The following is a 12,337-nucleotide window of genomic DNA, read 5'->3' on the forward strand; positions in this document are numbered from 1 at the left end:
TGGAGTCTGGTGCCTGAAGTTTCCTAGGAGCGGGGTGGGGCACTGCCTGCTGCCTGTGACTCCAAAGTTCTGGGGGCCTGGTGGTGGTCCTGCTTCCACGGCTGTACTAGGCATTGCCCTCCTGGGGACTCTCTGCATTGGCCTTGTTCCTATGGCTCCACCAAGGACTACCCTGGGGGGGGACTCTGCAGTGGCCTCGCTTCCACAATTCCAATAGGAACTGTCCTGGCAGGTACTCTCTGAGGCAACTTCAACATCACATTTCTGCTGGGCATTGCTCTGGTGGGGGTTCTCTGTGGTGGCTCTGCCCCATGACAAGTCTCTGCCCGGGCCCCTAGGCTTTCAACAACATCCTTTGAAATCCGTGTGGAGGCTGCCAAGCCTTCACAGCTCTTACTTTCTGCAAGACTGCAGAATTAGCACCACAAGGATGCAGTAAAGGTCTATGATTTGCACCTTCTGGAGCTTCAACACAAGCAACACACACATAAACACACAACAAAAGCAACACCTGGGGCTACCTAAGCTACCACCAGGCTGGGGGGGGGCCCACAGAGTACTACATTGGGGTGTGGGGGGCAGAGTCCTGAGGTTGCCCTGGGCAGTGAGCCCATGGAGAACAGCCAGGTTTCCCCTGAAACCCTCTGTCCTCCAAGGCCTCTGGGCCTGTGATGGGAGGGGCAGCCTCAAAGACCTCTGAAATGACTTCAGGGACTTTCTTCCATTTTCTTGAGGAATAGCACCTGGCTCCCTTTTAGCCATGTTAATCTTTTTAGCAAGCAGTGGCTTGGCCACACCCTTGGATTCATCTCCTGAAAACGCTCTTTCATTCTCTACCACATGGCCAGGCTGAGAATTTTCCAAATTTTTCCACTCTGTTTCTCTTTTCTCTGTGAGATCATCATAAGCAGTTAGAAGAAACCACACAGCAGCCTCAGCACTTTGCTGCTTAGAAATTTCTTCTGGCTGCCAGATACCCTAGTTCATCACTCTCAAGTTCAGCCTTCCACAGAGCCCTTGGGCATGGACACAGTTCAGCCAAGCTCTTTGCCAGTTCGTAACAAGAATGGCCTTTACTCCAGTTTTCAATACCTTGCTCCTCCGTTCCATCTGAAAGCTCACCAGAATGGCTTTTGCTTCCATATTTCTTTTTTTTTTTTTTTTTTTTTTTTTTAGATAAAGTCTCGCTCTTTCGCCCAGGCTGGAGTGCAGTGGCACTATCTCAGCTCACTGCAACCTCCGACTCCCCGGTTTAAGCAATTCTGCCTCACCCTCCCGAGTAGCTGGGGTTACAGGCGCGTGCTACCACGCCCAGCTAATTTTTGTATTTTTAGTAGAGATGGGTTTCACCATGTTGGCCAGGATGGTCTCAATCTCCTGACCTCGTGATCCGCCCGCCTCAGACTTCCAAAGTGCTGGGATTACAGGCGTGAGCCGCCACGCCCAGCTCCTTCCATATTTCTATCAACATTCTAGTCATAAACACTTAACCAGTCTCTAAAGAATTCCAAGCTTTTCATAGTCTTCTTGTCTTCTAAGCTCTGACCAGAATCTAGGCTTTTTCTAGCCTACTCCTCCAAATGCTTCCAGCCTCTGTCCACCACCCACTTCCAAAGTCACTTCATCATTTTCAGGTATACATTATCAGCAATACCCCACTTCTGGGTACCAATTTTCTGTCTCGTCCGGTTCATTTTCTGTTGCTTACAACAGATTATCTGAAACTGGGTAATTTATAAAGAAAATGAATTTATGTCTTACAGTATGGAGGCTGAGAAATCCAAGGTGCAGGGGCCTCACCCTCTAGTGAGGGTTTTCTTGCTGATATGGGCTCTCTGTGGTACAGGGTGTCCCATGGCAAAGAGGGCTGGGCATGCTAATGTTTTAGGTCAGATCTCTCTGAAAAAGCCAGCAATTCCTCTCCCATGATAACCCATTAATCTATTAACCTATTAGTCCTTTATGATGGGGTTAATCTGTTAATCTATTAATCCATTATGGTGGGCTAATTCATGGGGATTCATTAATCCATTAATCCCATCCAATCCCCTTTTAAAGGTTCCACCTCTCAGTACTGCCATGTTGGGGATTAAGTTTCAATATGAGTTTTTGGAGGTAACATTCAAACCACCACAATGGTTGTGTTTCTCAATCTTTTTAAACCCATGACCTGGATTTGATTTTTTTTTTTTTTTTTAAATCAAAAAACAAAAACTAGGCCGGGCGTGGTGGCTCACGCCTGTAATCCCAGCACTTTGGGAGGCCAAAACAGGCAGATCGTCTGAGGTCAGGAGTTCGAGACCAGCCTGACCAAAATGATGAAACCCCATCTCTACCAAAAATACAAAACATTTAGCCGGGTGTAGTGGCAAACACCTGTAGTCCCAGCTATTCGGGAGGCTGAGGCAGGAGAATCGCTTGAACCCAGGAGGCGGAGGGTGCAGTGAGTTGAAATCATGCCATTGCACTCCAGCCTGGGCGACAAGAGCAAAACTCCATCTCAAAAAAAAAAAAAAAAAAAACACTAAACTAAAACCTTCCTTCACCTCCCACTACAGCAGCTTATCCCCTGTTGAAAATAAGACCAATAAGACCAGCTAAGCTAACGTTGCTTGGCTCCTGCTGCATGTCAGGACATAAACTAAGCATTTCAGTGCATGGATTTTCTAACTGAACCCCACGGGCAACCCTTAATAGTAGGTACTATTAACTCCAATTTACAGATGGGGAAACCCACTGAGAGATTCAGCATCTTGATCGAGTTAAGTAATGAAGTCAAGATCGGAACTGTGGGCTGGGCACGGTGACTCACACCTGTAATCCTGGCACTTTGCGAGGCCAAGGCCGGTGGATCACTTGAGGTCAGGAGTTCGAGATCAACCTGGCCAACATGGTGAGACCCTGTCTCTACTAAAAATACAAAAATTAACTGGGCGGTTGTGGTGGGAGCCTGTAATCCCAGAAACTCAGGAGGCTGCGGCAGGAAAATCACTTGAACCCGGGAGGCAGAGGTTGCAGTGAGCTGAGATCGTGCCACTGCACTCCAGCCTGGGCCACAGAGCAAGACTCCGTCTCAAAATAAATAAATAAATAAATAAATAAATAAATAAATAAAAGACTGGAACTGTGATCTGATTCTAAAGACCGAGTTCTTAATCACTATGGAATACAGCCACACCAATTTCTGCATCTTTGGCATATTCCCCACCAGCTGACATTTTGACTCTTAGAAAGTATATGTGTGTATTATTGATGATTTTATTTCCCACATATAAAATTATTTAAGGCTCAATATGTTTTTCAAGACTACACAGCCTCCCTCCCTGCCTCCGCTTCTTGTTTGCTGCTTTCCCCAGTAATCTGGGAGTGAACCTTGAGTCCACAGTTTCCAGGTCAGGGTCCTGGGAAGTATGGCTTATAATGAAGGAACAGGAAATCCAGGCCATTGGTGTTATGGAGACTGGGAAGGACTGGGGAGTGTTTGCTAGGGGCCTGAGGACTAGTTGGGTAAGAGGGGGCTGACTGCTCCAGTGGCCGCGGTCATAGTTTCTCTCTTTAGTCTACCCCACCATCAGAGCAAAAAAGGTGGTTAGGAAGTGGTTGTTACTAGAGGGCAGAGGAAAAGGTTCCAGCCCCAGTGAGGAAGAGGCAGGTGGTGGTGGTGGGGCCCGGCCCTGTGTGAGCTTACAACCGCCCTTCCTCTCCTCAGTTATTTTTGGTCTCTGTGACCTGTAGGTTTCCTGTTAGTGGGAACAGAAGTGACAGGAACGAGTTCCCACTACAGAAATGAACGCCGGGAGTCCAACTCATTCCCCTTCTCTCTTCCCTTAGCCTTTGAACTTCTCAGGGATCCAGGCCTCTAGGTCTGCGTGCCTAGGGCTGCGTGTTAGTGGCTTCAGGCGCTGCGCCAGACACTTCCTTTGAGTCTCATCTCCTAACCCCTCCCCTGTCCCCAGTAGGGCCTTGCAATTCCTGGACCCCTCGTTAAAGCAAGACAGTCCTTTCCTCTGCAGAACCAGTTTACCCACCAGTAACCCTTCCGTGTGGCTCTGGGTGCTGAAATGGGGATGAGTTGGCCGCCAGGTGAACAGGAGACAGAAGCACCCCGGAAGCTTCCTGGCAGTCCCCGCGTCACGTGGGGCTCTACCTAGTCGGCCTCCTAAGGCCCCTCCTTACGCATGCGCCCATCCACTGCCGGGTCCCCATCCATTCCTGAATCCCGCCCTGCCCTTCTGGTTCCGCCCCTGCCCGGGAGCCCCGCATCCTCATTGGCGAGCTCTGGACGTGGATGTTGGCCAGGGTGGCCCGGCGCGGACTCCCCAGTGTTAAAATGGACCATCCACAAGGAAACTAGCGCGCTCCAGGGGTGTGGCTCAAATCGCAGTTCCGCCCTCTGGCTCCCAGCCCAACACCGCACCGGGATCGATCTGGCCGCGGCTTGAACTAGCTCAGCTGCGAGCTCGCGGAACCACGCCTCCGGGAGACTCTGGCCCGGCCGGCGCGGGCCTGGTCTTCAGTCCTATATCGCCCCCGCTTGGGAAAAGGTGCAGGGGCTCTCGCCGCCTCGTCGGGACCGTCCTCTCTACCTGCCTCTGCAACCCCTCTCGGCCCCGAGCCACCCGGCAGCGGGGGTGGGTGTGCAGAGGTGCGGCGTCCAGAACCCGGCTCCCGCAGAGGCTCTGGGTGGCAGCAGCCCTGTTACGGCTTAGATGGCGCGCAGGACCGAGCCCCCCGACGGGGGCTGGGGATGGGTGGTGGTGCTCTCAGCGTTCTTCCAGTCGGCGCTGGTGTTCGGGGTGCTCCGCTCCTTTGGGGTCTTCTTCGTGGAGTTTGTGGCGGCGTTTGGGGAGCAGGCAGCGCGCGTCTCCTGGATCGCCTCCATAGGAATCGCGGTGCAGCAGTTTGGGAGTGAGTGCGGCGCCTGGATCTGGCGGACTGCGACCCTCGGAAGGGAGAGGGAATGCGGGGACTGGGAGGGAGAAGGGCGAGGGGCGGGAGATGCTAGGCGGGGAGACGCCTGAGATCTTCTCGCAGCGCCCCTTCCACTTCCTCAGGCCCGGTAGGCAGTGCCCTGAGCACGAAGTTCGGTCCCAGGCCCGTAGTGATGACCGGAGGCATCTTGGCTGCGCTGGGGATGCTGCTCGCCTCTTTCGCTACTTCGTTGACCCACCTATACCTGAGTATTGGGTTGCTGTCAGGTGAGAGCCTGCACAGGGGCAGGAGAGTCAAATGCTTAGATCGTTGAATGTTCACCTCCTTCCTGCTCCTTGCAAAGGGTTCGGGGAGAAGCTGAGGGAAAGTTTAGCTAGCACCTGTACCCAGAAAGGAATTCTTAATAGGAATGACTAAACCGACAAACATGATGAGGAATTAGGAAATTCAAGGATGATGCAACCTGGCCTGGCGCCGTGGCTCACGCATGTAATCCCAACACTTTGGGAGGCCGAGGCGGGTGGATCACGAGGTCAGGAGATCGAGACCATCCTGGCCAACATGGTGAAACCCCGTCTCTACAAAAAAAAAAAAAAATACAAAAAATAGCCGGGCGTGGTGACAGGCGCCTGTAGTCCCAGCTACTCGGGAGGCTGAGGCACGAAAATGTCGTGAACCCGGGAGGCGGAGCTTGCAGTGAGCTGAGATGGCACCACTGCACTTCAACCTGGGCAACAGAGCGAAACTCCGTCTCAAAAAAAAAAAAAGAAAAAAGAAAAAAGAAAGAAAGAAAAAAAGGTGCTAGGTACTGTAACTGTGAAATTGATATCATTATTCTATTTACAGCTAAGGAAAAGCTCTAAAGCTTATACAACTTGGCAAATGAAGGTCATACAGCCAGAAATGGTAGAACCCAGGTCTAACTCCAAAGTTCTGTGCTAATTACCTTACAAACTTTGTCTCTAATCTTCCACAATCCCAAAAAGTGTATTATTACATTTTGCGGTTGAGAAGGTTGAGGCTGGGAATGTTAAAACACACAAGGTTACACAGCTAGAAAGTATCCAAGCCAAGATTGTATCCCAGGTCTGTTGGACTCCACAGCAAGTGCTACATTCTGCTGCTGGGCAATGCGGGGATTACTGGGTGCCTTGAGCTCCCTAAGAGTCCTAACCCCACTTCTTCCTTTTTGACAGGCTCTGGCTGGGCTTTGACCTTTGCTCCGACCCTGGCCTGCCTGTCCTGTTATTTCTCTCGCCGTCGATCCCTGGCCACCGGGCTTGCCCTGACAGGCGTGGGCCTCTCCTCCTTCGCATTTGCCCCCTTTTTCCAGTGGCTCCTCAGCCACTACGCCTGGAGAGGGTCCCTACTGCTGGTGTCTGCCCTCTCCCTCCACCTGGTGGCCTGTGGTGCTCTCCTCCGCCCACCCTCCCTGGCTGAGGACCCTGCTGTGGGTGGTCCCAGGGCCCAACTCACCTCCCTCCTCCATCATGGCCCCTTCCTCCGTTACACTGTTGCCCTCACCCTGATCAACACTGGCTACTTCATTCCCTACCTCCACCTAGTGGCCCATCTCCAGGACCTGGATTGGGACCCACTACCTGCTGCCTTCCTACTCTCAGTTGCTGCTATTTCTGACCTCGTGGGGCGTGTGGTCTCTGGATGGCTGGGAGATGCAGTCCCAGGGCCTGTGACACGACTCCTGATGCTCTGGACCACCTTGACTGGGGTGTCACTAGCCCTGTTCCCTGTAGCCCGGGCTCCCACAGCCCTGGTGGCTCTGGCTGTGGCCTACGGCTTCACATCAGGGGCTCTGGCCCCACTGGCCTTCTCCGTACTGCCTGAACTAGTGGGGACTAAAAGGATTTACTGTGGCCTGGGACTACTGCAGATGATAGAGAGCATCGGGGGACTGCTGGGGCCTCCTCTGTCAGGTAAGTGGAATGGGGTTCCCAGGGGGTGAGGGCTGCCATGTTGCACAACTAGGGGAGGGTACTATTCTCATTCCAGTGTATGTGAATATTGCCCTCTGGTGTAGTACAGTACACAGCCTGTGTGGCCAACCATAGCATCCCTGAAATGGGTCCATGGGGCAAAGAGCTTGGGGCTGGGAAAGTCTGAGCGGAAAGACAGAGAAGCTAAGTGGAACCCTTGGCAGGGCGCCTACAGCTCGGGTTTTCCGAGGACCTGGCAGAACCTGGCCAGACACAGACGTAGCATTCCAGTGTCCACCCTTTCCTTTGGCCCACTGGGCCCCAAACCAGGTGTCTGAGGCACCTGGTCAAAGTTCTGCTGGCTCAGGGTGCCAGAAGTTTCAGACCTTTATCTCCTCTTACCCATTAACTGAAGCTTTAGAAAGGCTACAGTTGCCAGAAAGAAAGGCACAAGTATGCCTGACTCAATCTGGATCTCCAGATCCCTGCAGGCTGGTTTGGATGTCCTTTCTGAAGGCAGGGAGGTGGTTGAAATTAACTTTTGAGGCCCTTTTGGGAAACCAGAGTTCTCAAGTTTATCCAACTATTCCATGGGAGTTCCAACTCCTCTGAGATGATAAGTCTTCCCTCCACCCAAAAATGTATCTGAGACATCAGCCCCAGCAAACAGATCACTCATGTGTATCCTTTTTCTCTCTTGGACCTAGGCTACCTCCGGGATGTGACAGGCAACTACACGGCTTCTTTTGTGGTGGCTGGGGCCTTCCTTCTTTCAGGGAGTGGAATTCTCCTCACCCTGCCCCACTTCTTCTCCTGCTTCTCAACTACTACCTCCAGGCCCCAGGACCTTGTAACAGAAGCACCGGATATTAAAGTTCCCCTACCGAAGGAGGGGCTGGAAGAGGACTGAACTTCACAGAGTCAGGCCCGGAAAGCCAGAGCTTGACAGCTCCAGGTCTTCTCTTGCCACGTCTTGGTCTCCACAGAACCACAGTGCCTTAAGATTCTCGATCTGCCTCCCCCTAGAGCAGGCCTGGGGCTCCTGCAATGTGTGTGCCAACCCTTTGTATTTTTGTATTTTGTTGAGGACTCTTATTTATCCTCCTTTACTGTCCTAACATTTTCTCTTTTTTCTTTTTCCCGAGATGGAGTCTTGCTCTGTTGCCCAGGCTGGAGTGCAGTGACATGATCTCGGCTCACTGCAACCTCCGCATCCCGGGTTCAAGTAATTCTCCTGCCTCAGCCTCCCAAGTAGCTGGGATTACAGGTGGGAGCCACCGCTCCTGGCTATTTGCATTTTTTTTTTTTTTTTTTTTTTTTTTTGGTAGAGACGGGGTTTCATCATGTTGGCCAGGATGGTCTCGAACTCCTGACCTTGTGATCCACCCTCCTCAGCCTTCCAGAGTGCTGGGATTACAGGCATGAGCCACCGTACCCAGCCTTTCCTAACCTTTTCTAAAGGACCCAGGAGTTTTGAAGGATCCGGGAGTTCCTGCTTCACTGAGTGTGAATCAACTGTGAAAATCAAAGGCCAAGAGACTTATCATGTTTTATATACCATCTCTAGTGTTGCCTCCCAAGTTTCTTCTCTGAAGATATATGTTTGGGAAACATGACTGTCTCTTTGAGATAAAATCAAGTAAGAAAAATAGATAATAATCACAACCTCAGAATGAGCTGGGGCCCGTATGCTTGGGTTGGCCGAATGGTGTCATGCCTGGAAGTGGAGGAGAATGTCCAGGAGCTCTGATGACCCAAGGCATTTTAACCCTGGACTCTGCTCTCCAGGCCGCCACCACATACCTCCCTCTTCCCCATTATCCCTGTGGCTTAGAAAAGAAATTGAGGGCTGGACGCAGTGGCTCACACCTGTAATCTCAACACTTTGGGAGGCCGAGGCGGGTGGATCACGAGGTCAGGAATTTGAGACCAGCCTGGCCAACATGGTGAAACCCCGTCTTTACTAAATACAAAAATTAGCCGGGCGTGGTGGCATGTGCCTATAATCGCAGCTACTGGGGAGGCTGAGGCAGGATAATTGCTTGAACCCGGGAGGCGGAGGTTGCTGTGAACCAAAATTGCGCCACTGCACTCTAGCCTGGGTGACAGAGCGAGACTCTTTCTCAAAAAAAAAAAAAAAAAAAAGAAAAGAAAAGAAAAAGAAAGGAAAGAAACTGAGAGAATGCTGAGGACACAGGTTATAGATGTGTGGATAGCTTTTTTTAGAACTGAAGTCTGAGCCTAGGATTCTTGTATTTCCCTCAGGCTCATAGAAGGAGATTGAAATGCAGGGAAGAGTTAGTCTGGGAGGTCTGGGGACTAGGGTAAGGGACATGAAGATGGGGCAGATAGCACCCACGAGCAACCCACCTCCAACCCCAGCAACACACTGAAACTGGCTGCCAGACAACTTTGCAAAGATTCCCTGTTCTGGCCAGGACTTGGGCAAAGAGAAATGGGTTGCCTGGACAGACAGTCACCCTTCTTCATACCCAGGGCCTCCTGGGATCCTGTTCCTTTGAACCAGCCTTTCTGGCTGTCTTAAGTAGAATATTTTCAGGGTCCTAGATCGGTGAACAGTTGGAGGTTTCAGGAAAACCCAATAAAAATTCTTTATTGGGGGAGGGGCTCAAACAAGAAAATAATCAACAAGTGGTGTCCAGAGTGGAGCGAGGGCCTCCTGGGGACAGCAAGACTGCCTGGGGAGGGGGAAGCAGCTCCCCGCTCTCTGGGGGAGGCGTGGCTGGAGGGGAGGCTGGACCACAGGAGGGCAGCGCCTTGGGCAACCCTATGTAGATGAAGCTGCCGGAGAGGATCAAAGAGCCAGACACGAGGAAAGAGGTGGTGAAGTCTCCTGTCTCATCCCTTAGGAAGCCTGAGGAGATGGGTAAGGGAATTTAGAAGCCCCTAACCCCAGGGGCAGAGGATAGTTGTAGGCAGATCTGCGAGCTCAGGTCCTTACCTGATAGGGGAGGGCCCAGGAGCCCTCCGAGGCTCACCAGCATCATCACCAGTCCCGTGGCCTGCACCACGCCTCCGATGCCCACCAGCCCGGGGAGCACACCGAAAACCAGCGGGGCATAACTCCCCGCGCTCAGCCCGTAGGCCACAGCAGCGGCCAGCAGGGGACCCCCCCAGCTCTCTTCGCCCCCCACCACGGGCACCAGTCCCACCACCCACAGCCCCAGCCCAGTCAGAGCCCCGAATACGGCCAGCAGCCGCGGGAGAGGCACCCAGCCTTGGTCTGCCAGCCACCCGCAGACCAGCCGGGCGCCCGCATCGCCCACCGCAGCCACGGCCACCACCAGCGCTGCCCCGTATCCGCCCAGGCCTCGGTCTAAAGCGTGGGGGGCCAAGTGCACATAAGGAACGAAGTACCCGCCCCCAACCAGGGCTGTGCCTAGAGCAAAGATTGAGAAGGCCCGGCGTGTGAAGAGTCCCAGGCCGAGGGCAGCTAAGGGACTACGCGGTGGGGCTGGGGGGTCGCCAGGAAGGGCCAGGGGTAGCAGCAGGGCGCCACAAGGGGTGAGGTGGAGGGTGATCGCGCCGAGAAGGAGCAGAGCGCCCCGCCAGCCGAAAGTATCGAGAAGAAGCTGCAAGGCAGGCGCCAGGAGCAGCGAGGAGGCCCCGTTGCCGGTGAGCGCCAGCCCCACCGCCAAGACTCGACGGCGGGAGAAGTAACGCGAGAGTGTGCCTAGGGCAGGGGCGAACACCAGGGCCCAACCAGAGCCTGCGAATGAATGGGAGGGGATGGGGGCCGGCACTGGGGACGCCCGCCCCAGCATTCCCAGTCCTGCTCTCCGCACCAGGCCCTCGCCTAGTTCGCTACCCCAGGTCCCACAAGCTCCTGTCCCCACCTTCACCCTCAATGACCCGGGCATCCCATTTCCCTCACCAGCGAGGAGGCCCAGGCCGAGGTAGAGGTGCAGCAGACTGCGGGCGAAAGCCGAGAAGACGAAGCCCAGCGAGGCGAGGACGCCCCCAACCATCACCACCGGGCGGGCTCCCCAGCGCGTGCTGAGGGCGCTGCCCACCGGGCCTGGAAGGGGGCGGAGTCAACAAAAGACACGCCCCCGGGCCCCCAAACTCTCTCCAACACCTCTCATTGGCTGTTTACCTCCCTCGAACTAATAGTTCCTCTCCTTGACCTTAAGATGCACTCTTTTCTAGAGCCGGTCGCCCTTTCTCAGGTTGTCGGGTAATCAGGTGGGTCTCCCATCCCTCCGCTCACGGCCCCTCCTCCCCGTTCCCCTCTCTCGCCTCAGAGCCCGCCTCACTGGCTGCCTGCTGCACCGCCAGGGCCAGGGCGCTGATCCACGCAGTGTCCTGGGCGCTTCGGTCAAAGTGTTCGGCAAGGTCAGGGAAGGCAAGGCCCAGCGAGCGCAGCAGCCCGTAGGACAGCCCGTTCACCGCGAAGGCTGCGGCCGCCACCACCCAGCCCCAGCCCCCGTCCGGGGGTCCGGCGGGCTGGGGGGTCATCGCCGTCTGCGGGGGTGGGCAAACACCTGTGAGAGAAGCCTCCACGCCTGTGCTTCCGCTGGGGAGCTGGCATCCCTGAGATCCAGCCTCTGGCTGCTCCCCCGGGGTGGGCCGGTCACCCCGAGCGCGATGGCGCAGAGCAGAGGGAGCCGGAGCCAGGCCTAGGGCTGGAACTCCCGGGTCCGCGCGAGGTACCGGGACGGGGACAGCCAGATCCCCCAGGCCCTGGGCTCCCCGTCCCACGTACACTCCTTCCCCCTTACCCGACCTCTCCGGGCTGTGCGGGGAGGGGAAGGGCGAGGAAGGGCTGGGCCCGGCTTTCTCTCCGCTTCCCACGCGGGCGGGGGCCCCGAAGGGGAGCGAGAGCAGCGATGGAGCCCAACTTGGACGAGCTCTCTCGGTAAACAGAGATCACCACAGGGGCCCGAGCCACCTGGGACGCCGGGGGTACGGAGGGCGGGGGCGAGCTGAAGCAACCAATCCGCCAAGCCGCGGGTGAGGCCAGACACCAGTCCCACGGGGATTGAATTATGTACACACACAACCCCCAGCCCCGGGGAGGGAGCGGAGAGGAATGAATGCCGAGGGGCCCTGCCCTGCTCACACCCATGCACCTGCCACCTGCTGCGCGCAGGGGAGACACGTGGATTGCAAACCCCGGCGAGCCTGAGCCCGGGGTCCACCGCCAACGCGTGGAAATACGGATGGTCCCAAAAGCCTGAGGGGATGAGTAGTTTTGTTTTCAGGAACGTTGCTGAGGACCAGGTAAATCTCGGATATTAGATCACAGACTTCCACTGAGTGCCAGAGCTGTGCTTAGAATAGCAGACCCCCAGGCCGGGCGCGGTGCACGCCTATAATACCAGCACTTTGGAAGGCCGATATGGGTGGATCACCTGAGGTCAGGAGTTCGAGACCAGCCTGGCCAACGTGGCGAAACACCATCTCTACTAAAAATACAAAGAAATTAGCCAGGCGTGGTGGCACAAGCC

The 12,337-nt window shown here is 54.8% G+C and overlaps 2 protein-coding genes across 3 annotated transcripts; one reads left to right on the forward strand and one right to left on the reverse strand.

The window, feature by feature from the left end:
• Positions 1-3,962: 3,962 nt before the first annotated feature.
• On the forward strand, positions 3,963-8,539 carry SLC16A13 (solute carrier family 16 member 13). Its single transcript, XM_008010072.3, has 4 exons — positions 3,963-4,908; positions 5,055-5,198; positions 6,129-6,866; positions 7,574-8,539. Exons 1-4 carry the CDS (start codon positions 4,710-4,712, stop codon positions 7,774-7,776), a joined length of 1,284 nt encoding a protein of 427 aa, XP_008008263.1. The 5' UTR covers positions 3,963-4,709; the 3' UTR covers positions 7,777-8,539.
• Positions 8,540-9,132: 593 nt separating this feature from the next.
• SLC16A11 (solute carrier family 16 member 11) lies at positions 9,133-11,922 on the reverse strand. 2 transcript variants are annotated; one of them, XM_037987373.2, is made up of 5 exons: positions 11,609-11,922; positions 11,144-11,351; positions 10,762-10,905; positions 9,829-10,596; positions 9,135-9,741 (listed from the first exon to the last, which is right to left on the reverse strand). In XM_037987373.2, exons 2-5 carry the CDS (start codon positions 11,343-11,345, stop codon positions 9,512-9,514), a joined length of 1,344 nt encoding a protein of 447 aa, XP_037843301.2. In that variant the 5' UTR covers positions 11,346-11,351; positions 11,609-11,922; the 3' UTR covers positions 9,135-9,511. The 2 variants fall into 2 exon arrangements, with proteins under 2 accessions (XP_072860762.1, XP_037843301.2); XM_073004661.1 differs by having other exon boundaries at positions 9,133-9,741; positions 9,829-10,905; positions 11,609-11,710.
• Positions 11,923-12,337: the final 415 nt, after the last annotated feature.

This window comes from Chlorocebus sabaeus, chromosome 16 (assembly GCF_047675955.1).
Source record: "Chlorocebus sabaeus isolate Y175 chromosome 16, mChlSab1.0.hap1, whole genome shotgun sequence".
Taxonomy (NCBI): domain Eukaryota; kingdom Metazoa; phylum Chordata; class Mammalia; order Primates; family Cercopithecidae; genus Chlorocebus; species Chlorocebus sabaeus.

What these genes read in the sequence shown, in the direction of transcription:
- SLC16A13 (XM_008010072.3), top strand. Translation starts at nt 4,710, where the DNA reads ATGGCGCGCAGGACCGAGCCCCCCGACGGGGGCTGGGGATGGGTGGTG. An exon ending in CGCGGTGCAGCAGTTTGGGA is followed by an intron (nt 4,909 to 5,054) that starts GTGAGTGCGGCG and finishes CCACTTCCTCAG; the next exon opens with GCCCGGTAGGCAGTGCCCTG. An exon ending in GAGTATTGGGTTGCTGTCAG is followed by an intron (nt 5,199 to 6,128) that starts GTGAGAGCCTGC and finishes CCTTTTTGACAG; the next exon opens with GCTCTGGCTGGGCTTTGACC.
- SLC16A11 (XM_073004661.1), bottom strand. Translation starts at nt 11,345, where the DNA reads ATGACCCCCCAGCCCGCCGGACCCCCGGACGGGGGCTGGGGCTGGGTG. An exon ending in GGCGGTGCAGCAGGCAGCCA is followed by an intron (nt 10,906 to 11,143) that starts GTGAGGCGGGCT and finishes GCCCCCTTCCAG; the next exon opens with GCCCGGTGGGCAGCGCCCTC. An exon ending in CCTGGGCCCTCCCCTATCAG is followed by an intron (nt 9,742 to 9,828) that starts GTAAGGACCTGA and finishes CCATCTCCTCAG; the next exon opens with GCTTCCTAAGGGATGAGACA.